Source organism: Sus scrofa, chromosome 2, assembly GCF_054392235.1.
Source record: "Sus scrofa isolate SSC_HxYL_T2T_F1_AM1 chromosome 2, Sscrofa_HxYL_maternal_Yorkshire_Landrace_v2.0, whole genome shotgun sequence".
Taxonomy (NCBI): Eukaryota; Metazoa; Chordata; class Mammalia; order Artiodactyla; family Suidae; genus Sus; species Sus scrofa.
The window spans coordinates 96,077,415-96,102,058 of record NC_139384.1 but is presented as its reverse complement, the minus strand read 5'-3'; the positions used below and the strand labels follow the sequence as shown (position 1 = coordinate 96,102,058).

The following is a 24,644-nucleotide window of genomic DNA, read 5'->3' as shown; positions in this document are numbered from 1 at the left end:
TTTCACTGAAGATCGTATTTAAGGGGGTGACTTGGGCCATTGGGGGCAGTTTTACTCCGTTTTCCTGGGTATCTCTCATGTATACACAAGGCATACATGCTAATCGATTTTTTTTTTTTTTTCCTGCTGTTGATCGTGTATTACAGGGGCTCCCTGCATTTTCCCTCCCCTACACTGATCAAGAGTTCTGGTGGCTCAGGGTGATAAGGAAGTGTCCCCTGGCTTGGGAGATGGTTCAGCCCTCCTGGGGGTGGTGTGGTCCTTGGCTCCAACAATCTCTACACACATGCCTCTGTGGGCTCCCAGTCCTCCTTGCTCCTTGGGCTCCTTACATACTTCCCTCTCTGGGTCACTCATTCATTGTTTCCCTTAAAGATTCACACAAATAGGATTGGTAGTATTTGCAAGAACCACCTTATCTTGTGGGCCAACAGAGAGAAAACAATCGCAGCTTTCCTTGAGGGTGTTGGCAGAATATAAAGATCTTTATCCAGACAAATAACACTCAGGTGTGTCACAAGTTAAGCCAGCTCCCTTCAGAACCTCTGTGAAAGGCTGGCTTTTACTTGCATACATGATTCCCTGATTTGACTCCTCCTGTCCATTTCTTTCCTGGAGCATAAAGAAGGAAGCTAACCTACCTCCTATTGGTTTCTGTTCCTCACCTAATGCTACCTGTAGGGGAGAGGGAGGTTTATTCTCAAGGAGAGGCTTAACCCTATGTATTTATTATAGAAGTCTGTAGTAAGGATAACACATTAAAATAAATACATACAAACTGTTGAGATAATATTGTTCTGTCAGAAATATGTATAGCCTGAAATAATCATCAAAATAACAGATCCTACTTTTCAAAATTTGGATTTTTCCAAATTCCATCGTTCTTACCTTAAAGTTCCTTTGTGCCCAGTGAGCACAAGTTAACCCAGTTTCTCAATATGTGGTAATTCCTGTGGAAAATAAAGCCTGTTGAATGAATGAACAGATAACAAAGTGTTAAGGAGGTTCTAGCCTCAGAGTCTAGGTTACTGCTGTGGTAGACAGCCGATCAGTCCCCAGGAATCACTGCTCCTGCTCTATCCCAGGTTTTAACTGGGCACATGACTGCCTAGTCAGGGACCTTACTTCCCAGACTCTCTTCAAACTAGTGTGGCCACGTGACTAAGTTTTGGCCAATGGCATATAAGCAGAAATGACATATGGAACTTGAAACTAAACAACATGCCCTGGACTTTTCTTTCCCTCTTCCTATTGGCCAGGAATTAGTGATCAGGACAGAGCCAACTGGCCGGTCTGGATCCCTCGATCCTCATGGGAACGTTCACTTACCTTTGAGAAAACAACCTTCTACCTTGTTTCAGCCACAGGGTTTTGGATCTCTGGGTTTTAGCAGCTCACTCTAGAACGGGGTCAGAATTTGTCACCCCTACAACATGCCTCTCTGGTAGAAGGGTTACTTTGAGCTGGTTATTTTTGAAGAACAGCAGATGTAGGAGAAGCTCTGAAAACCAAGTAAAGTTACACTCTTGTAAAAGACATTGACATTTACAAAGGAAAGCTCTGTTTGTTAAGGGTGTTTCCCTCAGTTCCTGGAAGAGAAGGATAACTACCTCTCTAGAAACTCTTATCAATGGAGAAGGCTGAGGTGTAAATCTGCATAACCATACCCTCCTTTGCTGTGTTTTGCCCAATTACCTCCCATAACCATTCTCTTCCCACCCTACCATCCATTGCCATTAGCAGGAGATGGTAGTTAAGGGGGTGGCTTGGGCCGCTTGGGGGAGTTACCCAGTTTTTCCTGTGTCTCCCATATATATAGGAAGTACACATGTTATTAAACCTGTTTTTCTGCTGTTCATCTTTTATTATGGGGGGGGGGGTTCAGCCAAGAACCTAGAAGGGTAGAAGAGAAAATTATTTCTCTTCCCCATAAACGCTATAGTCTAACAAGTACAGCTATAGGTGTATTACAGTTGACCTTGGAACAATTTGGGGTGAGAAGCACCATCGCCGCACCCCCACATAGTCAAAAGTCTGAGTATAACTTCTGACTTTCCTAAAACTTAACAGCCTACTAATATCTACTGTTGATCTAAAGTTTTACCAATAACATAAACACTTGATTAACACACGTTTTGTACATCGTATCCTTACAATAAAGTAAGCTAGAGAAAAGGTTATTAAGAAAATCCTAAGGGGAGTTCCCGTTGTGGCTCAGCCGTTGACAAACCTGACTTCTATCCATGAGGATGTGGCTTCACTCAGTGGGTTAGGGATCCAGCCATGAGCTGCGGGGTAGACTGCAGATGCGACTGGGATCCTGAGTGGCTGTGGCTCTGGTGTAGGCCGATGGTTGCAGCTCCAATTGGACCCCTAGGCTGGGAAACTTCTCTATGCCTCGGGTTCGGCCCTAAAAACAAAGACAAAGAAAATCCTAAGAAAAATACATTTACAATACTGCACTATTGATCAATACTGTAAGTTTATATTGTCTGTTTACCAAATAAATCATCTGTCCATATATCAATATTGTCTTCTATGATACAAGACACTGTAGATATCATATATATTACTAACACTAGATATCAAAAATGAAAAGATTTGAGAAAAATATATATATATTTTACAGTTATTGAAAAAAAATTCATGTGTAAATGGACCCACACAGATCCAACCCCTGTTGTTCAAGGGTCAACTGTCCCTCTTTTCCTCAAAAGCCCCACCAAGAACCCTCTTCTAGCCACTTAATGATGTGGATTTATTCAGACAAAAGTCAAATGAATGTAATTCAGCAACATTTATTTTACATAAAACAATTTTTTCAAAGAATACATTTAAAAACCATCCAGATACTGATTTTATTGCATTACAAAAAATTGAGAGGCACAATTGAAATATTCAAATAAATTGTGAGGGGTGGAGATCCAGGCCTATGATCACTGCTTATGTTGTTCCCTAGTCACTTAAAGGCTCTGGGTCCGAGAGTCTTTACCACGAGGCAGTAGTGCACTTCATTTAGGAGGAATAAATCACATAAAATATATACTTTTATACAGAAAGTGTTCCTGTATTGTCACTTTCAATTACTTATAAAAACTTCATTTTGAATTGCACAAAAGTTCTCTTTTAAAATTGCTAACGCTCAGAAGGCAGGGCTGAGAACTGTCTAAATAATTCATTACAAATAACTCAGTTTCCATTTCTCCACAGATTAAAAAATCTATGAAGAGGTACATTATTCAAATGGGACATTAAAAAATTATTTTTCATAGGAAAATAGGTTTACCCCTTTGTCCCTAGTCAGCTAAAGTTATTTCCCCCCTCCTTTAAAACAAATCACAGAATGTCCAGAGTTGGAAATCAGAGTACCTATACCACAGTACAATGTGGCAGTGTTTGCATTAATTCATTTTGTGTATCATTCTACTGCAGTTTCAGATGATCAAAAAGGCACATGGGTACATTCTTCGGAACAGTTTTGGTCTTTAAAAAAAAAAAAAAAGAATCACGCGTGTATAAGTAGTGATTTCAATCATGTTTAAAAACAAAAATACTAAACAGATTCATTTCCCAATCCAGGTGATAGAGATCCAGGAGGTTTCTGCAGGCACTTCACTTCCCATAGAATTTCTTGTTGAGCAGGTATATGAGAAGGTTTACGTTCACTTTAACCTTATCAAACATTTTCATTACAGCTACTCCTTCATACTGCATCTGAAGTAAATCCTGAAATTGTAAGGAACATCCATCAAATCTCCAGTCAGACATTTCCCACATTTAAAACACATTCTGGAAGAATTTGCTGACAGAAGTAAGATTCAATTAACCCAATGATCTAGGTGGGGTTCTTAAACTGCAAGGTGCACCAGAAACAATTTGGTTTAAAAACACAGGCAAGGATGGAATTCCTGTCGTGGTGCAGCGGAAACTAATCCAACTAGGAACCATGAGATTATGGGTTCGATCCCTGCCCTCCATCAGTGGGTTAAGGATCCGACGTTGCCATGAGCTGTGGTGTAGGTAACAGATGTGGCTTGGATCTGGTGTTGCTGTGGCTCTGGCATAGGCCGGCAGTAACAGCTCTGATTCGACCCTTAGCCTGGGAACCTCCATATGCCACGGGTGCATCCCTAAAAGGACAAAAGACAAAAAAGAGAGACAAAAAAAAGAAAGTGGTTTACACAATGAGATTGATCAGAAGGAGTAGGGGAGTTTGGGGTGAACACACTTAGATGGGGGGAAAAAAAAAACTACAGGCGAGGAGTTCTCTTAGGCAGAATAGGTTAAGGATCTGGCATTGCCACTGCAGTGGCTCAGGTTTGATCCCTGGCCCAGGAGTTTTCATATGCTGTGGGTGTGGCCCAAAAACCCCACAAACAAACAAACAAACAAAAACAAAACAAAACAAAACAAAACAAAAAAGAAAGAAAGAAAAAAAACCCCACAAAAAACAGACTAGTTAAAACAGACTGCTGGGCCCCAACCCCAGGAATCTCAGATTTTATGTTGCAGGGTAGGGCCCAATGATTTGCATTTTATTAACTATTATTATTTCTTTTGTGACCTGAGCCACTGCAGTGAAAACACCAGATCCCTAACTCACTGAGCCACAAAAGAACTCCAAGAATTTGCATTTTAACAAGTTCCTAAGGATGTTGGTTGGTCTGGATGCCATACTTCAAGAATCACTTACCTCGATGAAAGATAATAGATTTATTTATTCATTTTTCTTTTTTTTACAATCCACATCTGTGGCATATCGACATTCTCAGGCTAGGGATCAGATCAGAGCTGCAGCTGAGGGCCTATGCCACAGCCACAGTGACACCGGATCAGAGCCACATCTGTGACCTACACTGCAGTTTGTGACAACAATGGATCCTTAACCCACTGAGTAAGGCCAGGGATCGAACCTGCCTGCTCTCAGAAACAAGGGTGCATCCTTAACCTGCTGAGCCACAAGGGGGACTGCAGAAAACAGATTTTTAGAATTCATAGGGACTGCGTGGAAGAAAACCATTACCATCAAGTTAATATTAGATATATATGTTTAATTTTGAATTGAAACACTCAAAATACAAACCTTACAGCAAGATAGGGTCTATCCTTTAGAAGAGTCAGTGTTTTCTAAAGTGGAGCACAATTCCATCCAGGAGCAAAAAGAGCATTAGAACTCCTATTTCTTTTCTTTTTTTTTTTTTAGAACTACTATTTACTTTTATTTTTGTCCTCATTCCTTAAACATTTCCATCTGGATTGATTTCATAAAGTGCTTTTTGAGGAAAGTGCTAAGAACATGTATGCTTTATAAATAGGTATGTATGAATAGAGAGAAAGATCTGTTTACTAATGAAATTGTGAGATCAGAATTTGGAGACCACTGTACAAAGCAACTCCTTCGGATCTAGACTATTTCTGTTTCTGCTGAGAAAAGCCCTCAATCTCAAGTAAGTTTATCCTTCTGTTTCATGGCCACTGTATAAATGAAGCAAATAAACTTTCTTGTTAAAAGTAATTATTGGGTCGCACTAGCCACATGCATGAGACGAAGCAGTGACACTTTACAGTAACACAGGACAGAAAGTCCTTCCCAAACAGAGAATTTCATTCCTGCACTGCCCTAGACTCACACCCAGGTCTCACTTTCCTGTTTCAAGCTCTGGAAACTTCTTAATGCAGCTTCTTAATGCCTTGTGTCTATAATAGACAAAGGCACCTATAGAAGTTGGTGTTGGAGTTCCCTTCATGGCACAGTGATTAATGAACACGCCTAGGATCCATGAGGATTCGGGCTTGATCCCTGGCCTTGCTCAGTGGGTTGAGAACCCAGCATTGCCATGGGCTGTGGTGTAGGTCGCAGACGAAGCTCAGATCCCTCGTGCTGTGGCTGTGGTGTAGGCCGGCAGCTACAGCTCCGATTTGACCCCTAGCCTAGGAACCTCCACGGGCTGCGAGTGCAGCCCTAAAATAGAAAAAAAACAAAAAACACAAAAGTTGGTGTCATCCTTGAGGGAACTTTGGCAGGTTGTTTGGGAAATGAACATAAATTTCTTGAAACTGGTTTTGGGCAGTATGGATGGATGGATAGTTGAAGGTCTTCCAAAGAACAGGGGAGGAGCTGGCGCCTGGCTGGGTAGGAGGGGTGCCTGACCTCAGATCCCATCCCGGCTTCCTCCTCCACTTCCTCATTAATCTCCAACTGCACTCAACTAAACTCTTCCATTATTTAGACATACTTCTGGGATGGAAATTCCATAGGGAATTTTAAAGTTCCTTCATCAAGAATGCTTTTGCCTATTGAAGTGTAATGGAGACTCCCTTTTCTTTTGGAAACGGGAGCATCTTTTAAAGTCTCTTGGAAAAGAATGAAATCAATATGGCTAAGCTGAGAAGGGATGGTGTATGGAGGAATTAACTGGGGCCCCCAAAGTGGTTAAGTGAGGATCTATGATTGCACTTCTGGTTGAAAGACCAGATTTCAGTCCTTCCCTCACCATTTGCTATCTTATGACCTTGCAAATAGAAACTGAAGTTCTGTTTTCTTATGTGCAAATTGGAGCTAACACTGCCAACGCCATAGGCATGTTATAGGGCATGTGACATCAAGGGATCTGCAAACCCTTTGTAAGCCTTTCTTTTTTTTTTTTGGTCTTTTCTAGGGCCGCACCCACGGCACATGGAGGTTCCCAGGCTAGGGGTCTAATCGGAGCTGTAGCCACCGGCCTACACCAGAGCCACAGCAATGCCAGATCCTTAACCCACTGAGTGAGGTCAGGGATCGGGAGTTGCCATCGTGGCGCAGTGGTTAACGAATCCGACTAGGAACCATGAGGTTGCAGGTTCGGTCCCTGCCCTTGCTCAGTGGGTTAACGATCCGGCGTTGCCGTGAGCTGTGGTGTAGGTTGCAGACGAGGCTCGGATCCTGCGTTGCTGTGGCTCTGGCGTAGGCCGGTGGCTACAGCTCTGATTCAACCCCTAGCCTGGGAACCTCCATATGCCGTGGGAGCGGCCCAAGAAATAGCAACAACAACAACAACAACAACAAAAAAAAAAAGACAAAAGGGATCGATCCTGCAACCTCATGGTTCCTAGTGGGATTCGCTAACCACTGCACCATGATGGGAACTCCAAGCCACTCTTGTTTCGTCATGATCAACAGGAATCCTTTGAGAGGCAGTGGTATAGAGTAATGAAGGGTCTGGACTCTGGCAGCCCCTTCCATAACGTGCTCTCTGAATCCTAGCTCTTTATCTGGGAAAGGAAGAATGCTACCCTGCAAGCCTTCCATAGACACTGGCCCTTATGTATACAGGCAGAATATCTTCATGGAAGTCACATGTCCCTGTTATGTTTATGGCTACAGGGTATAATTTGGATGTTATCTTTAGGAACTGAGGAAAGAGAGGGCTGGAGAAAATAGAAACTTGAAAGTTAGATGGACTCTCCCTTTGTCCTCTTGGAAACAAAATCCTTGACTCTCACTAAACACGTTTCTGGCCATTCATGTTTCTCATTGGTAATTCACCTCATATTAGAATTGCCTGGGGGAGTTCCCATCGTAGCTCACCGATTAACAAATCCTACTAGTATCCGTGAGGACGTGGGTTCGATCCCTGGCCCCACTCAGTGGGTTGAGGATCTGGTGTTGCTGTGGCTGTGGTATAGGCCGGCAGCTACAGCTCCAATTCAATCCCTGGCCTGGGAACTTCCATATGCCATGGGTGTGGCCCTAAAACAAAGACCAAAAAGAAAAAAAAAAAAAAAAAAAAGAATTGCCTGGAAGCCATCTGTAAAAAGAGAAGTCTGACAGCTATTATATGCGCGCCCAGCTCTGTGGGCATTTGACCTGTGCAGGGTCCCTTGATCAGAAGAAAGGCCCTGCACTTGGTATAACGCACTGCTGTCATCACCTTAAAAGTCTCACCCATTTCTGCATTTTCATTTTGCATGGAGTCCTACAAATTATGTGGCTGGTCCTGAAGATATGTTAATGACTTCAAAAATCTGGAGCTTACTAGCTACCTGCATACAGCTAAGGAACAGCCTTTCACAATTGGGTCTCAGTGAATGGTGTGAATAGCTAATCCTACCGTGAATCTTTAACAAAGGAGTAAGTGAAGCTTGGTATTTGCCCCAGTGTTAAAAGGAAGTCCAGCGGAATTCCTGAGGTCTCTCTAAAAAGGTATCTCCTGGTCTCTAGTGATTCATCCGTTCAGCTGTTCAGTTGACTCTGACTGGCCCTGGGTCACGTCCTTCTTGGCAATCACGTGACACATCTTGTCTTTGTGTGAGAACAATCACTAACCAAGGCAGAGCCACCACAGGCACATTCTTTTCTCTTCTTTTCTTTTCCCATATTTACCTAGGCATTACAGAGAGGAACTTGAGACTTTTAAGTTTTTTTTTTTTTTTTTTTTTTCTTTTTAGGGCCACACCTGGAAGTTCCCAGGTTAAGGGTGGAATTGAAGCGGGTGGCTGCTGGCCTACACCACAGCCACACACAGCAACTTAGGATCTGAGACAAGTCTGCCACCTACACCACAGATCATGGCAACTCTGGATCCTTAACCCACTGAGCAAGGCCAGGGACTGAACTCACATTCTCATGGATACTAGTTGGGTTCGTTACCACTGAGCCACAATGGGAAGTTCCTTTTTTTTTTCCCTTCAGGATTTTTTTTTTTTTTTTTAGATGGATACATTTACAGACATTTAAAATAGATCAGAAAACAATTCTGTTTACTTAAGTATATTTTTCGTAATTATATATCTTCAATTTTCTCTCTGAACTCTAATTTACTCCATTATCTCAATGTCTTGATCAAACCCATTTAGCACTCCCTTTGCTTTAGGCTTACAAGGAATGCGAGACAGGAAAGAGCCCTGGTATTTTATATCCCATGGGTTGGGTGGGGTTGGGGGTGTAACTTCATTCATCTCAATCAAAGGCTAGGCAGGCAGTGAGTGTAGAACATACACTGCTCCCAGTGGCTTCTTATGATGATTCACGTAGATACATGCAGAATACCTGGGAACCGTTTCACAAGCAGTTTAGGGCCCAAGTAAATCAATGTTATTTTCATTTAAAAACTCTTATACCAAAACAAAAAACTCAATTTCTTCTCTCAATTGATTCTTTGCTAAGGATTAAGAAGTTGGGAAGACATTGAGAACTATGTCTAGATACTCAAATTGCAACAGAACAAGGGTGGGGGGGGGAAATGTATACATGTAAAGATAACTTGATCCCCTTGCTGTACAGTGGGAAAACAAAACAAAAAATAAATAAATAAATAAATAAAAGCAGTTCCATCTGGGCCCATGTGATATGAAAAAAATAAATAAATAAAATAAAAGACATATACTGTTACCTTCAAAAAAATAAATTAAAAAAATAAAATAAAATAAATTAAAAAAAAAAAGTTGGGAAGAGATAAGCATTTGCTTGACCCTCCTCTCCAAATATATATATATTTTTCGGTGACACATCAACTGTTTTTTCAGTTTCTGTTCAAGTATATTTTTCAGTTTCTGTAAATGTGGTTCTTATGAGAAAAGAGCAAGAATTCAAATGGAAAACACCGTTGTTCTATGTATAGATATCTGTTCTGTACGATGTCTTTCTTGTGATACCAAATATTTAACATATACATTTAAGAAACTGATGTAAAAATAATTCTAGGAAGGGCAAAGGAAAGAAGGAGAAATGAGATGAGGGAAGATCCTGGTCATACGCTATCTTAGAAAGAAAGGCAATTTCCTAATGAAAGGAAACTTTCCAGGCCTTTACTTTGCAAAACTTTATTTTATATTAGAGTATAGCTGATTTACAATGTTATATTAATTTCAGGTGTACAGCAAAGCAATTCAGTTATACATATACATATATCCATCCTTTTTCAGATATTTTTCCCATGCGGGTTATTATGAACAGATTAAAGTTTCCTGTGCTATACAGTAGGTCCTTGTGGATTACTACTATATTTTATATGTAGTGGTGTGTTTATGAAGTTTGTTTTCTGAGTCTGTTTCTGTTCTGTAAATAAGTTCATTTGTACCATTTTTAGATTCCACATATTATATTTGTGATGTGTTACATCTGTGATATCATATTATATTTGTTTTGGTCTGATTTATTTCACTTCTCTATCTACGTCAATCAATATTGCTGCAAATATTTCTAGCCTTAATAGATGTGAATATTTTTACCTAGAGTACTTTTTTCTTTAAGCTTCAAAATGAAAACAAGTTTTAGAAAAACTGACCGCTCTGGTCTTCCACCTGAAAGCAGTTTAAGTTCCAATAATTCAAAAAATCATAGCTTTTAAAAAACTATCAACACTTAAAGTAATATTGACAAGTAAGGCGTGCATTGGTCTTCTGTTAAACTTCATTGTTGTCATGAAAAATGCACGCCAGGGAAGCCAAGAATGACGCCCACTATAAAACTCACCCCAATTTGCAGGAATCCCGGCTTACCTGAATATTGAGCTGCACCTTTTCCATATCAACACCCAGGAATTTCGATCTGACATCGAAGATGCCCACATCTTCAGTAGATGAGATATCAAATGTAACATTTTTAAACCTAATGAAGAAAGGACCATTCACACATGTGGAATTGCAAATATATGCCTAAAGCTGAAACAAAGTAATGGAATCCTAAATTACCACTCTTAGTGAACAGCCTGCTGGGAAAATCCTAGGGAAGTTACCCCAAATCTCCCATCATCTTTCCCATATTTGGCTCACCGGAGCTAGGTATGATGGATGGCTCCTGCTGAGATCTGCAGCCCACAGAGCACTGAAGTGGGTGCTTTATTTCAAAAGAAATGCAAAATATGGCCCTTGCTCTTAAAGGAACATAATATACAGTTGAACATTTATATGAGATTCACAGAATATAAGAATGAAATGTTGACTTATACTGCTGACTGCCCAGCTGAATATTTTAGAGTAACTTCAAAGAGGAAGAAGCGTTTCCTCTGAGGTGGCATAAGTCAAGGGAGGGTTCACAGGATACATGGAAGAGAAGCCAGGCCTCGGAGGAAGCAGGAGTTAAAGCATGGTGAGTCTGGATTTCCCCAAGGCCAAGGGGATGATGAGGCACAGGGTTATGATCTTTTTAAAACCCATTAGTGCCTGGTGTGGGGCACTGGAGGAGGGTTTCTCCTCCAGCTCAAATGCACACAGTAATAGCCCAGCGCTAGAGGGGCACACAGTCTGCGGCTTTCAAATTAGAAAACTACTGTTTTGCCACTGTAAATTACTCTCATCTTGCAAGACCAAAAGCCTTTTCATGCTCACTGCTGTAACTCAGTTCTTTGGGAGGGAGAGGCCAGCCTGGCAAATCCAAACACTCTGGATAAGCTACGGGGAAATGCAATTACGTGATCAGCACTTCACAGGACCAGGAGCACCAGATGCCAGAGGCCCGATGGGAAGATGAGAGATTACAATACGTGTGTTCTCCCTGTCACCTATAATCAAGAGGCAGCCCTGACAGATCAAATGAAGCTTTCTTCAAAGGCCACAGGAAACTGAAGAAGTGTGAGTCAGATTTGATGTGAGCGATTAGAGGGTGTGTCTGTGTGGGTGTGTGTTTAGGCTGCACCCACAACATGCAGAAGTTCCCAGGTCAGGGATTGAACCGGCGCCACAGCAGTGACTTGAGTCACAGCAGTGACAAACCAGATTCTTAACCCACTGAGCCACCGGGAAACTCTGAGCACATATGCTTTGTGCAGATTCCGAGTTCCACTCACTGGTTTGTCTGAAGATCGTCTATGTCCAGAAGGACACCCTTCTCATGCAGCTTTGCGGCCGTGTACCGCACCGGCTTTGCTCGCCTTGCCCCTTTGGGTTCTCCTTTTCCATCGAGTTTAATTGATCTCCGAGAATTTCTGACAAAATAAGAACACACCATCCATGCTAAAGATGGCAAACTCAGATGTGCCTGGCAGGGCAATAACCATACCCAGAGGGCACGCCGCTGTCCACATCTGCCCCCCCCCCCCCGATCCCCGCACAGAGGAGTATAATTTTTATTGTGTGACAGTCGGTGACAACTTCCCCTAGCAGGGAAACATCACTACTGAACTGTTAGTGGTTGCAAAAAATATGTAAAGAAAACCCCTAATGAACCTTATTCCTCCTAAGTATTAGCCTGATCAACTTTTTTCCTTCCAGGAATAGCATAAAAGTAATTTACAGGCTGCAAGCAAATGAATTAAAATTCAGAACTAATGTGGCCCAGATAAATGAAGTTTAAACTTGGTTATATTCCTATATCAAATTTTCTATAATTAATGCAATTGATTTTCCCATACAGTACCATTTCCCAAAGTCAATTTAACTACAAGGATTACATGAAATTGAATTACATATTTAAGTGGGTAATTAAAATTTGATAAGTATTGACCTTAGTCTAGTGATAAGAATAATTACGAGCAAAGGATACTCATTAAAAGTGGCTCTGTTGAATATAAAAAAAATCTATAATGTGTACGCTAATGGGTAATAGAGAACAAATTTTGTCTTTTGTGTCAATAATGATTTTTAAAAACTGCTATGCAATTTAAAATCATTAAGCTGTGCTGTGCAATAGAAAATATCTGGTGTTACCTAGCATTATCAAGTATATAAAATACTGTTTATTGTAAACATCTCCAAGGGTAGCTTAAACATTTTTTTTTTAATAATAGTGTTTAAAAGAAACCTTTGCCAAAAAAAGACAGAAGGAATAATGAAAGTCCTTCCCACAGAGTTCCCGTCGTGGCGCAGTGATTAACGAATCCAACTGGGAACCATGAGGTTGTGGGTTCGATTCCTGGCCTCGCTCAGTGGGTCAAGGATCCAGCGTTGCCAGTGAGCTGTGGTGTAGGTTGCAGACGTGGCTCAGATCCCGTGTTGCTGTGGCTCTGGTGTAGGCCGCTGGCTACAGCTCTGATTGGACCCCTAGCCTGGGAATCTCCATATGCCATGGGAGCAGCCCTAGAAAAGGCAAAAAGACCAAAAAAAAAAAAAAAAAAAAAAAAAAAGGTCCTTCCCCAAATGTTAAAGTTACTTGCTTGAAATCCAACAGGGAAAGCTACTTTATATATATATATATACTATACTATATATACTATACTATACTACACACACACACACACACACATTTTTAATGGCAGGACCTGCGGCATGTGGAAGTTCTAAGACCAGGGAATGAATCCAAGCCGAAGCTGCAAACTATGCCTCAATGCCAGATCCTTTTTAGCCCACTGCACTGGGCCAAGGATTGAACCTGCACCTCCAAAGTGACCTGAGTTGTTGCAGTTGGACTCTTATTAATCCACTGGGCCAAGTATTGAACCTGCACCTCCAAAGTGACCTGAGCTGCTGCAGTTGGATTCTTAATCCACTGGGCCACCGGGGGAACTCCAGGGGTAAACTACTTTAATTCCAATGTAAATAGGAAATTAAAACGTTTCTAAATTCACTCCTTACTTCTTAGGACACAGTAGCAAGTCATAACATTGAGATTCTAATTTTTGGTTATATAATAAAGCAAAAAGTGTGCTATACAATCCAACTTGACAGCCTAGGATTGTGTAAGAATTGATACCCCACATAAACTTTGACATTTCAAAAGAATATATGATTTCAACTTACTTTCTTTTTAAGTTGTCTAAACAAGTCTTTATGTAGGTATCATAATAATTAATTTGCTCTTCAAAGAATGCTGCCTTCTTATTAAGTGCATTCAGGGTCTGCTGAAGTTTTGCCAATTCAGCTTTTCGAAGCTTACGATGGATTCTTTGATTTCGAATATCCTAAAAAAAACAAAACAAAACAAAACAAAACAAAACAAAACAAGGAAAAGCCATGGTGTGAAATTTAAGCAGGAGTTTGCTTTATGATATTGCCCATTTGGGACAAGAAGACTATCTGGCACTAAATCACTATTTATGAGGGTTAATTTAGAGTTTATTTTAGTCACCTTATTTTTATCTCTCAGCCCAAGTGCTCCCTTCCTTTTTCTTCAGTACTGGCAGTATTCATATTTCACTTTAAAAGCAGTGCTAAGGGGAGTTCCTGTCGTGGCGCAGTGGTTAATGAATCCGACTAGGAACCATGAGGTTTTGGGTTTGATCCCTGCCCTTGCTCAGTGGGTGAACGATCTGGCGTTGCTGTGAGCTGTGGTATGGGTCGCAGACCCGGCTCGGATCCCACGTTGCTGTGGATCTGGCGTAGGCCAGCGGCTACAGCTCCAATTTGACCCCTAGCCTGGGAACCTATGACACGAGAGTGGCCCAAGAAATGGCAAAAAGACAAAAAAAAAAAAAGCAGTGCTAAGGTTTTTTGTTTTCTTGATGGAAAAGTGAAGAAGCAATTTTAGAGTAAGCATACAGTTAAATTCAAGGAGAAATAGTGTTTAAATTCTTAAATTTTATTTATTCAATTATTTATTTTTTTGCTTTTAGGGGCTGCACCCACAGCCTATGGAGGTGCCCAGGCTAGGGGTTGAATCAGAGCTGCAGCTGCCAGCCTACACCACAGCCACAGCAATGCCAGATCCAAGCCACATTTGCAACGGACATCATAGCTCACAACACCGGATCCTTAACCCACTGAGTGAGGCCAGGATTCGAACCTGCATCCTCATGGATACTAGTTGGGTTTGTTACCACTGAGCCACAGTGGGAACTCTAGAAAGAGTGTTTTTAAAAGGGCCCAAGGAAAACTATAGCAGGAAACAATTTCTTCAGAATATTTTGAATATCCTACTTTAAGGAATACTTTACTTCCAAAGGTTTACATTTTATCCCTGCATTCATTTTAGAAATAAATAAAAAATAACACAGTTTTTAATCTGAAAAACATTTCTTAAGATTTGCAAAAATAATAACGAGGTCTCAAGACTGAAAAATTCAACACTGATAACTATTACTTGGATTTAAATGGAATTCCGAGAACATAAAGTTGACCAAGCTGCTTACAGCTTAAGAATGATACGCTATATTTAAACTTACAGACATAAAATTTTTTTTTTTGTAATTCTAATTGGTAAATTATGGAAATGTTTCATTTAAGAAAATGATGCCTGTTTAATTTTACTTTTTCTTTGTGGACAAATTTAAAACCATTCTTCTAGCAATCCAAAGACAGACAGACACACCCTTCTTAAGGAAAAGTTCTTCATTAAGTAGAATCTTTTGGGGGATGCCTTCATGATAGTTTTTTTCTTTTTCTAAGACAAAAGCATCCATTTCTCTACTACATATTCCCAAAGAGAAGTATGTTCCACTCTAGAGCTATAGAAAGAACTGTTACTTTCCTGAGTCACTCAGGCTGGGAGGAAGAAGCCTACTGCCTGAACTGACCACAACTTTCCACGGAAGAATGAAGCTGACTGCATTTCCCTCCCAGAAGGTAAGAACATTTTTTTTTCTTTTTTTTTCAGATCATGTAAGTGTCCTTCACCTCCAAACCCATTTTAGTTTGCATGTTTGGAGAAAAAATACAAAATGTTTTTTTTAACCCCAAATATATACTTCCTTATCCTTGACAAACAGATCTAGCCTTTTCCTGTGATGTTTCCTTGCACTAATTTGATATCCTTTTCTCAGGAAGTTTCCCAGCTGTTACAAAAAATAAATAAATAAATAATGGGATGAAAAAACAGAAACTAACTTTTAAGTCTGAACTGCATTAAACTGCTTAGAGGCAAATTCTCAGGGACGCAGAGCAGACCTCAGCAGCAGGTCCTATGGCCACTGGGTTATACGACAACTCACAACTCAAGAGGGAACTCTAAAAGCATCATTTTAAAAACACGTAGGTATTATTTAAAGCAGGAGATGAAACTTGTCTATTACATTTTCTAAGCCTTTATGTCTGGTGTGTTTCGATTCTCCTAATGACTTGGGGGAGTTAGGATTATTTTCTATTAAAAGTCATCAACCTCTTTGAAACCTTAACAAAATCTACACTATTGAGGCTGGGCAGGAACCACACATATAAAACTATGGACCGTCGTGTCATGTCACAGAGTTCCAGGGTGTGACCAACGATTAGCATCGATCTGGTAAGCAAAAGAAGAAAGAATATTCTTTCCTACAACCTTGGCCATTGCATTGAGAATGTCCTGGTATTTGTTTTTGGATGACACATGTCCTGTCTGTTCCAATGTCCGAAGATTCCTCTGGATTTTCCTCTTCTTCTGCTCAAGAGGCAGCTGTGCATCTTCCACCACAGACTGGCTATGCTTCAAGTCCTCAGGGGTCCTGGAATCTAAAATCGCACGGCTCACCATGTCTGCGGCATGATCGGCCTCCTGGAAAGGGAACATCAAGACGTTGGTTTGCCTCTGATGCCCGAACCTCAGAGACTTAGAAGCTGCACGAGGCAAGTTCATGTCAAAAGATGAAAGAAGTCCTGGAGCCAAAGTCCAGAGACCAGAATTACAGTATGTTCTTCATGGGTTTTGAAATAGGTCTTTGGGAAGAAATTATTTTATTGTTCTGAGAAACACAGCAGTGGTGGCAGGCTTATTTTGAGCAGGGTTCCAAATAGCTTATTTTATTGTTAGGCTGTCAAGTCACTTTAGTAACAGACATATTAGAATGGTTAACTGGTATTTTATAATTCCTTGGATGGAAGGATTTCAACTTTTTTTTTTTGCTTTTTTAGGGCCACTTCCTCGGCCTATGGAGGATTCCAGGCTAGTGTCGAATCAGGGCTACAGCTGCCGGTCTACACCACAGCCACAGCAACTCAGGATTTGAACCTCGTCTGTGACCTACACCACAGCTCATGGCAATGCCAGATCCTTAGCCCACTGAGCAAGGCCAGGGATCGAACCCACAACCTCATGGTTCCTAGTTGGATTCATTTCCACCGTGCCATGATGGGAACTCTGGATTCAATTTTGGAAAGGACACTCCAGTTGAGGAAACTAAAACTAGATTATCCATTAAAATATTGCCATGAAAACCCTGAACATCCAGAACCCAATGAAACTCTCACACATTAGCCATATTCATGGAGATTCATAAACCATGAAGCCAATTAGGGACCTTTGTTCTGGTAAGGGAGTCATTCTCAAACTACCAACTCTGAAAAACCTGCAAGGTTTCTTTAAACAAAATGAATAAAGAGTATTCTAGCATGTAATAAGTTTACAAATAAATGATGAGTAAATGAATGAATCAAAAAAAAAAAAAAAAAAAGGAGTTCCCACTGTTGCTCAGTGGTAACAAACCCGACTGGTATCCATGAGGATGCGGGGTCGATCCCTGGCCTCGCTCAGTGGGTTAAGGATCTGGTGGTACTAGAGATTGATGATCTTCCCATTTCACTGTACCAGATAACTGACTGACACAATAGGCAGAGTCTAAGAATACAAACGTCATTAGACATGGTAACAGTTTACCAGGTCAGTAGTAAACAATGAGAGGAATAGTCAATGCTGTTGAGAACTTACTATATATCAGATATTTTTCTACCCACTTACCATGTTTTAACTCAGTTTTAACTCCTGAATTGGGTACTATTATTATTATTCCTATTTTACAGTTGAGGAAACTGAGGTATAGAAATATTGCAAGTGCCTAGAGCTATACGGCTAGGAGGGGCAGAGCTGTACTTTATTCTTGAAGTCTGCTCGCTGAGGGACTATGCTACATTTGGAGGAAAATAAAAAATTCAATAAGGGAGCTCCCATGGTAGCTCAGTGGACGTGAATCTGACTAGCATCCATGAGGATGCAGGTATGATCCCTGGCCTCTCTCAGTGGGTTAAGGATCCGGTGTTGCCATAAATTGTGGTGTACGTCATAGACGAGGCTCAGATCCTGTGCTGCTATAGGTGTGGTGTAGGCCAGCGGCTACAGCTCTGATTGGACCCCTAGCTTGGGAACCTCCATGTGCCTTGGGTGTGGCCCTAAAAGAAAAAAAAAAGTTCAATAAGAACTAAAGTTCTGGAGTTCCCGTCGTGGCGCAGTGGTTAACAAATCCGACTAGGAACCATGAGGTTGAGGGTTCGGTCCCTGCCCTTGCTCAGTGGGTTAATGATCTGGCGTTGCCGTGAGCTGTGGTGTAGGTTGCAGACGAGGCTCGGATCCTGCGTTGCTGTGGCTCTGACGTAGGCCGGTGGCTACAGCTCCGATTGGACCCCTAGCCTGGGAACCTCCATATGCCGCGGGAGCGGCCCAAGAAATAGCAAAAATTCAAAAAAAAAAAAAAAAAAGAACTAAAGTTCTCATACTCAGTACCATATTCTACCCATGCTGTCTAAAAAACATTCACACATATGATTCAACTTGCCATCACATATCTATTTTTTAAAATTAAAACCCATGACAGAATGATTTCTTGGCAACCAATTAAACTAAGAAGGATTCAGGAAAATTATGCGTAGCCCTGTAACCTAACTTAATTAGATACTTTTGTTAGTGTTTCTTTAGGGAGTGGCAGTTATTGAAACTTCAGCAATAACACCGAAATTAATTCAGAACAAACGAAACAGTGATGTATTTTAAAGGATGCTGATAAAAAGGTTCATGCAAGACTGTTATGAAATTTCAGTTCCTTACACTAGGATAAAGGCGTTCTGACTTAATGGATTCGAAATGTTTGCTTCCGAAGCATTTGGAAAACAGTCTTAATGCATGAGATGCTTCTTTGATTCTTCAAGTTAGCAAATACATCAAATATGAAAGGTATTTTTCTACATCCTGTCTACCAGAAGGATCTCTGAAGTGGCTGCCCATCCACTGCAATGCAGACAGTCTTCATCTTTAAGTAGTTCATTCTTTCTTACCTTTGTTTTCTACACTCCCTGCTCAGAGCTCATGATGAATATTCAGAGGCTTCGAAAGACCCAGCACTACCTCCCTAGACTTGGATAAAATTATTCAGCATAAATTCAGTGCTGCATTTTTCTATTTCATTCTCATTGATATGTGATGGACTTTATACATAAAATAGAAAAATATTTTTGTATTTTATATATGTATTCCATGATTTGATATAACTCAGTTGAATTCCTTACTTCCAAATTATGTCGGTTATAGATTCTCTGAGATAAAGGTAAACATCTGTTACAATGTCTTAACAAGATCAACTCCCATCTATTTCATGCTCTAAGGCCGATTACCTGTTTTGTAGTAGCTGGTGTCTCTAAGATCTCTGTCAGTGTGCTCCCTGGTTGGTTCCGAATCACATCAATGATCAGTTTTTTGGTCCTAACAAAACAAAGGAGAGACAGGTTTTCAACAGCAGTCCGGATGCTCAAATATCTGCTTCTCCCAAGGGAGTGTATCAACACATACAAAAATGAAGCTTCAGGAGTTCCCGTCATGGCTCAGTGGTTCACGAATCCGACTAGGAACCATGAAGTTGTGGGTTCGCTCCCTGGCCTCGCTCAGTGGGCTAAGGATCCGGCATTGCTGTGAGCTGTGGCATAGGCTGGCAGCTATAGCTCCGACTGGAACCCTAGCCTGGGAACCTCCATATGCTGTGGGTGCGGCCCTAGAAAAAAAAAAAAAAGAGAGACCAAAAAAAAAAAAAAAAAAAAAAAAAAAAAAAGAAGAAGCTTCAAAGAGAATCCCTTCAAAGAAAACTGTCTTGCAGAACTTCACTATGTCTGCTTTAAGGCTCCTGAAAGTTTGTGAACGCTTAATCATCCAAGTCTGGGTTTTATGCACTTAATGTTCTCGGATTCCATGCTAACATGGGCATGAGTATCTCATCACATTCCTTATCTAAGGACCTTTTCTTCTTTTTAGACGGAGACCACTGTTTTTTTGGTTTTTTTTGTTTTTTTTTTTTTGGTGAAAAATAGAACTTTTCATTTTTTAAAGTTTTATTGTGGTACGGTTGATTGACAATGTCGTGGTAATTTCTGCTGTAAGACTGAGACCTCTCTTTGACGAACAGGAGGAACCATCTGGCCTGTGACTGTGGAGGGCACAGGAAAGACCACATCATGTCTCCCTTTCCTGACTTTAAAATCATTTCAACTCTGAGCCTGTCGAAGACATCATAAGCCTTTAGGAGCCAGACCAGCTGTTACCTCCCCTGCTCTGAGGAAGTTATGATACACTGTGAAGGCAGTGGGAGTACAAGGCCTGTGTGGGTTGTAGAGGCTTGGGCCGTGGCTGACACAGTCGCCAGGGGAATGGGTGTTCCAGAGCCTCATGTCTGCTGGCAGGACTAAGCCATCGGCGTGGGTCCTTGTCCTCAGGTGGGAGAAGGAAAGAGCTCCTTGGGAACAGGAGCTGGAAAACCCCACCGCTAGTGCTAAAACCATCTCTTTGTTTCTTTCTTTCTTTTTTTTATTGGCTGCGGCGTGAAGCAGCGTGATGTGGGATCTCAATTCTCAGACCAGGGACTGAGCCTAGGCTGCAGCGGTGAAAGTGCCAAATCCTAACCACTAGACCACCAGGGAGCTCGTTTTTTTTTTTTTTTTTTTTTTCATATGTGTTCTTTAGGGTAATCAGCCATCATTTCCTAATTAAAGATCAGGTTATGTAACTAGGTAAAAAGATTTTAACACAAAAGGCATAGAGTCAAGCATGCTCACTTTGATAGAAGAGGGAACATGGTTGGACATTGAGTCTCTTCTAGAAAAAGGGAACATAAACAGAGGTTGCCTTAAATTACACACAGGTCTAACCAAGGTCTGAAGTTTCACTCTCGTTGTGTTTAACCTCCATTCTCCCCAAGGTATTACGTGACATCCCCTGGCAATGAATTTCTTCCTTCACTACAGCAGGAAATGTTCACCCAGCATGAAAATTGGAAAATGAAAACAAAACATCATTCATGTTTTGAAACATCAGGGCAACCGCTCCCTGATGACAAGAGGAAACTCTCAAAAATGAACTCCAGATACATTATTTTTGAAAAGAGGATAAAATCCAACAAACCATCTGCAGCCATTCTTTTTTTCTCCTCTCTTATTTATTTCCAGTCTGTCTGAGAAGAATGATGGCAATCATTTCCTCTGGCCCATGACCCTTCACTGCTGGGGATTTACGGGCTGTCTGGGAATGCGCAGAGAAACCGTCCCCTGAGAGTCAAAGGTGGGTGTGCAGCTCATGACAGACAAAGGTGGGAGGTGGCGCTGTCCTGAGGCTCAGGCAGCCAACTAGCATTTCCTCCCCACACAACTCCCTCCTCCAATCACCATTATAAGCGGATTAAATGGGAACATGGAGTTAAAAATAAAAGCTTTGGGCAATTAAAACAAAATGTCAGGAGGAGTTCCTGTTGTGGCGCAGTGGAAACGAATCCGACTAGGAACCAAGAGTTTGTGGGTTCGATCCCTTGCCTCGGTGGGTTTGATCCCTGGCCTTGATCAGTGGGTTAAGGATCTGGTGTTTCCGTGAGCGGTGGTAGAGGTCACAGACACGGCTTGGATCTGGCATTTCTGTGGCTGTGGTGTAGGCTGGTAGCTGTAGCTCCGATTCGACCCCTAGCCTGAGAACCTCCATATGCCATGGGTACAGCCCTAAAAAGACCAAAAAAAAAAAAAAAAAGTCAGAGTTTCCCTTGTGGCTCAGCAATAACAGCCTGACTAGTATCCATGAGGATGCAGGTGAGCCCTGGCCTCACTCAGTGGGTTAAGGATCTGGTGTAGCTGTGGGCTGTGGTGTAGGCCAGCAGCTGCAGCTCCGATTAGACCCCTAGCCTGGGAACTTGCATAGGCCGCAAGCACGGCCCTAAACAAAATAAAAAAATAAATTAAAAAAATGTCAACACAGTGACTGTTTCTTATTTGAAATCATATTCTAGGAATAACTTATTATGCAAGCTTCTAGGAAACTCCCAGCGTGACTCTTTTTTTTATTTTTTATTTTTTTCATTTTTTTTAATTACTCAAATAAATTTATCACATCTGTAGTTGTATAATGATCATAACAATCTAATTTCACAGGACCAGCTTGACTCTTTAGAGAAGCTATCTGATGACCAAAATGACCAGGGTCAAAAGTATGTGCCCTGCCAGCAACCGAGAATGTTCAGGAGCGGCTAGAAGACAAACTGCTCCCACAGCCATTCTCAGGAAACTCTCTGTCAGGCCTCCACCGGAATCCAATGCCAAAGTTCTGCATCATCTTGCACATAAGTAAGATGGGGAACTCACTACCTCGTCCTGCAGTAATTCTAATGGCTAAGGACACTGGGTAAGACAGATCTAAGGTCGAATCAGGGCTTCAGGGGCTTACTAGGCTTACTTGGTGTGTGGACTTGTGCAAATTATGTAGTGCCTATAGGTGTTTTGTTTTTTTCTAAGTATATAATGGGAATCTCTCATAGGAATGAATGAAAGATGTATGTGGAAGCCTCTCACTAGGATCTGACACATGGTCAGCGCTCACCCAGTCACCATACCTGTGCTGCCCAAGATGGCAGCCACTGGGCACAGGTGGCCAGTGGGCACTCAAGACATGGCTGGCTCAAGCTGAGACATGTGCTAAGTGCAAGACACACTGTGTATTTTGAAGGCTTACCCTACATCATCAATAACTTTTTACACTGATTACATATTGAAATGACAAAATTTTGGAGTGAATTTCATCTGTTTCTCTCTCTCTCTCTTTTTTTTTTTTTTGCTTTTTAGGACCGCATTTTCAGCATATGGAGGTTCCCAGGCTAGGGGTCGAATAGGAGCCGTAGCTGCCGGCCTACACCACAGCCACAGTAACACAAGATCCGAGCTGCATCTGCGACCTACATCACAGCTCATGGCAACCCCAGATCCTTAACCCACTGAGCAAGGCCAGGGATCGAACCCACGACCTAATGGCTACTAACTGGATTCGTTTCTACTGCGCCTGTTTCTTTTTAAAAATGTGGAAATTTCTAGAAAACTTACACGGGCTTGCATGGCTCACATTAAATCTCTTTTGGCAAGTGTAGCATTGGAGCAGCCCATTCTTTTTTTTTTTTTATTTAAAGCATAATTGATTTATAATGTTGTACCAATTTCTGCTGTGCAGTAAAGTAACCCAGTCATACTTACATATACATTCTTTTTCTCCTATTATCTTCCATTGTGGTCTATCCCAAGAGACGGGATATAGTCCCCAGTGCTACACAATAGGACCTCATTGCTTATCCATTCTAAATGCAACCGTTTGCATCTACTAACCCCAAACTCCCAGTCCATCCCACTCCCTCCCTCCTCCCCCTTGGCAACCACAAGCCTGTTCTCCATGTCTGTGAGTCAGTTTCTCGAAACAGCCCCTTCTTAAATGGGACGCTCACTCTGAAAGGCCTGCCCTCCAGGCCCATCCACTCACTGGACCTGAGTCACAGGCCCTCCGTACTTTGGGGAACCTTTGGGCAACCGTCCAATCCCTGATTTTACAAATGAGTCAGCTAAGACCTCAGAGGTTCAGTGGTTATACAAGGCCACACTCTATTTTCTAGAGCTGCAGAAAACGAGTTGAATTCCCTTTCCACACCACCAGCCTCTCACATCAACCTGGCCAGAGGGGCCAGAATGATGCCTCTAATCCCCTCTCTCTACCACCTTTCTTTTATTTTCCAAGTGAAACCTCTCAGTTCCTTAAAACTCTTCAGAACAGGATTAAAACAGAGTTTCTAGTTCTGCTCACATTTCAGTTTGCCAACAACTTTAAGACACGTCCCCTCCCCACATCAATACAAACACAGTATTTTATTTTATTTTATTTGTCTTTTTGCCTTTTCTAAGGCCTCTCCTGCAGCATATGGAGGTTCCCAGGCTAGAAGTCTAATCGGAGCCGTAGCCACTGGTCTACGCCACAGCTACAGCAACGCCAGATCCAAGCCGCGTCTGTAACCTACACCACAGCTCATGGCAATGCCAGATCCTTATCCCACTGAGCAAGGCCAGGGATGGAACCCGAAATCTCCTGTTCCCAGTCGGATTCGTTAACCACTGAGCCATGACGGGAACTCCAAACGCAGTATTCTAGATATGGTCTGACCAGCATTAATCGACTGGTTAGAGTTTTGACCCCATGGCTATTTAAACAAAATGTAAAGACAGGCTGATCAAACCAAGGGCTCTGCCAGTCTCCCTGAATGAGGAGAGTTAAGAAAAGAGAAGTCCGCCAGGGAGTTTATTTTATTCAGCATAGCTGTGCTCAAATCCCACGGTCAATAAATGAGACCATACGCTGCTTGTAAATTAGTGCGGCTCCTTAGGTTTGGCCATTTCATTCAAAGGATGTCTGTTACTACACTCTGACCAGGACCGTTCTGAGTCCCCCCGCCCCGTCCTATCATCTCCCTTAAAATGTGCCCAAGGCTGAAATGGAATGAGTGTCTGTGAAAGCTGAAAAAGATCTCCAATTGTTTAGAATTCTAATAACATGATTATACATTTCTATCAACAGACCTCAAATATCCCCTTAGCCGTCTGACGGTCAGGCCAGTCTGGATCCAAAGCAAGGCAATTTTTCAGTTGGGATGATGGATGCCGGAACTGAATTATGTGATAGGAATGACATTCTTTAGGAATGACAACCTAGGCACTCGGGCAGCTAAGTGTGATTAGAAACCACAATTGATGTCTTCTCCTCACACACATGTATTTTTGTAGAAAAAGCTTAATAAAGGCCATAAGAATCACAGACTTTAAGTCAGATCATAAGTCATAATGAG

General features: G+C 41.6%; 1 protein-coding gene across 3 annotated transcripts in view; it reads right to left on the bottom strand.

The window, feature by feature from the left end:
* Window positions 1–2,782: 2,782 nt before the first annotated feature.
* The window catches only part of IQGAP2 (IQ motif containing GTPase activating protein 2), a 338,812-nt gene continuing 316,950 nt past the window's right edge, over window positions 2,783–24,644 (bottom strand). For all 3 annotated transcript variants that reach the window (XM_021084462.2, XM_085013875.1, XM_085013876.1), the window contains 6 exons: window positions 19,141–19,228; window positions 16,106–16,318; window positions 13,654–13,814; window positions 11,766–11,903; window positions 10,480–10,588; window positions 2,783–3,726 (listed from right to left, as the gene is read on the bottom strand). In XM_021084462.2, the coding sequence (XP_020940121.2) occupies window positions 3,613–3,726; window positions 10,480–10,588; window positions 11,766–11,903; window positions 13,654–13,814; window positions 16,106–16,318; window positions 19,141–19,228 (823 nt within the window). In that variant the 3' untranslated portion in view covers window positions 2,783–3,612. The remainder of the gene's footprint in view (window positions 3,727–10,479; window positions 10,589–11,765; window positions 11,904–13,653; window positions 13,815–16,105; window positions 16,319–19,140; window positions 19,229–24,644) is intronic.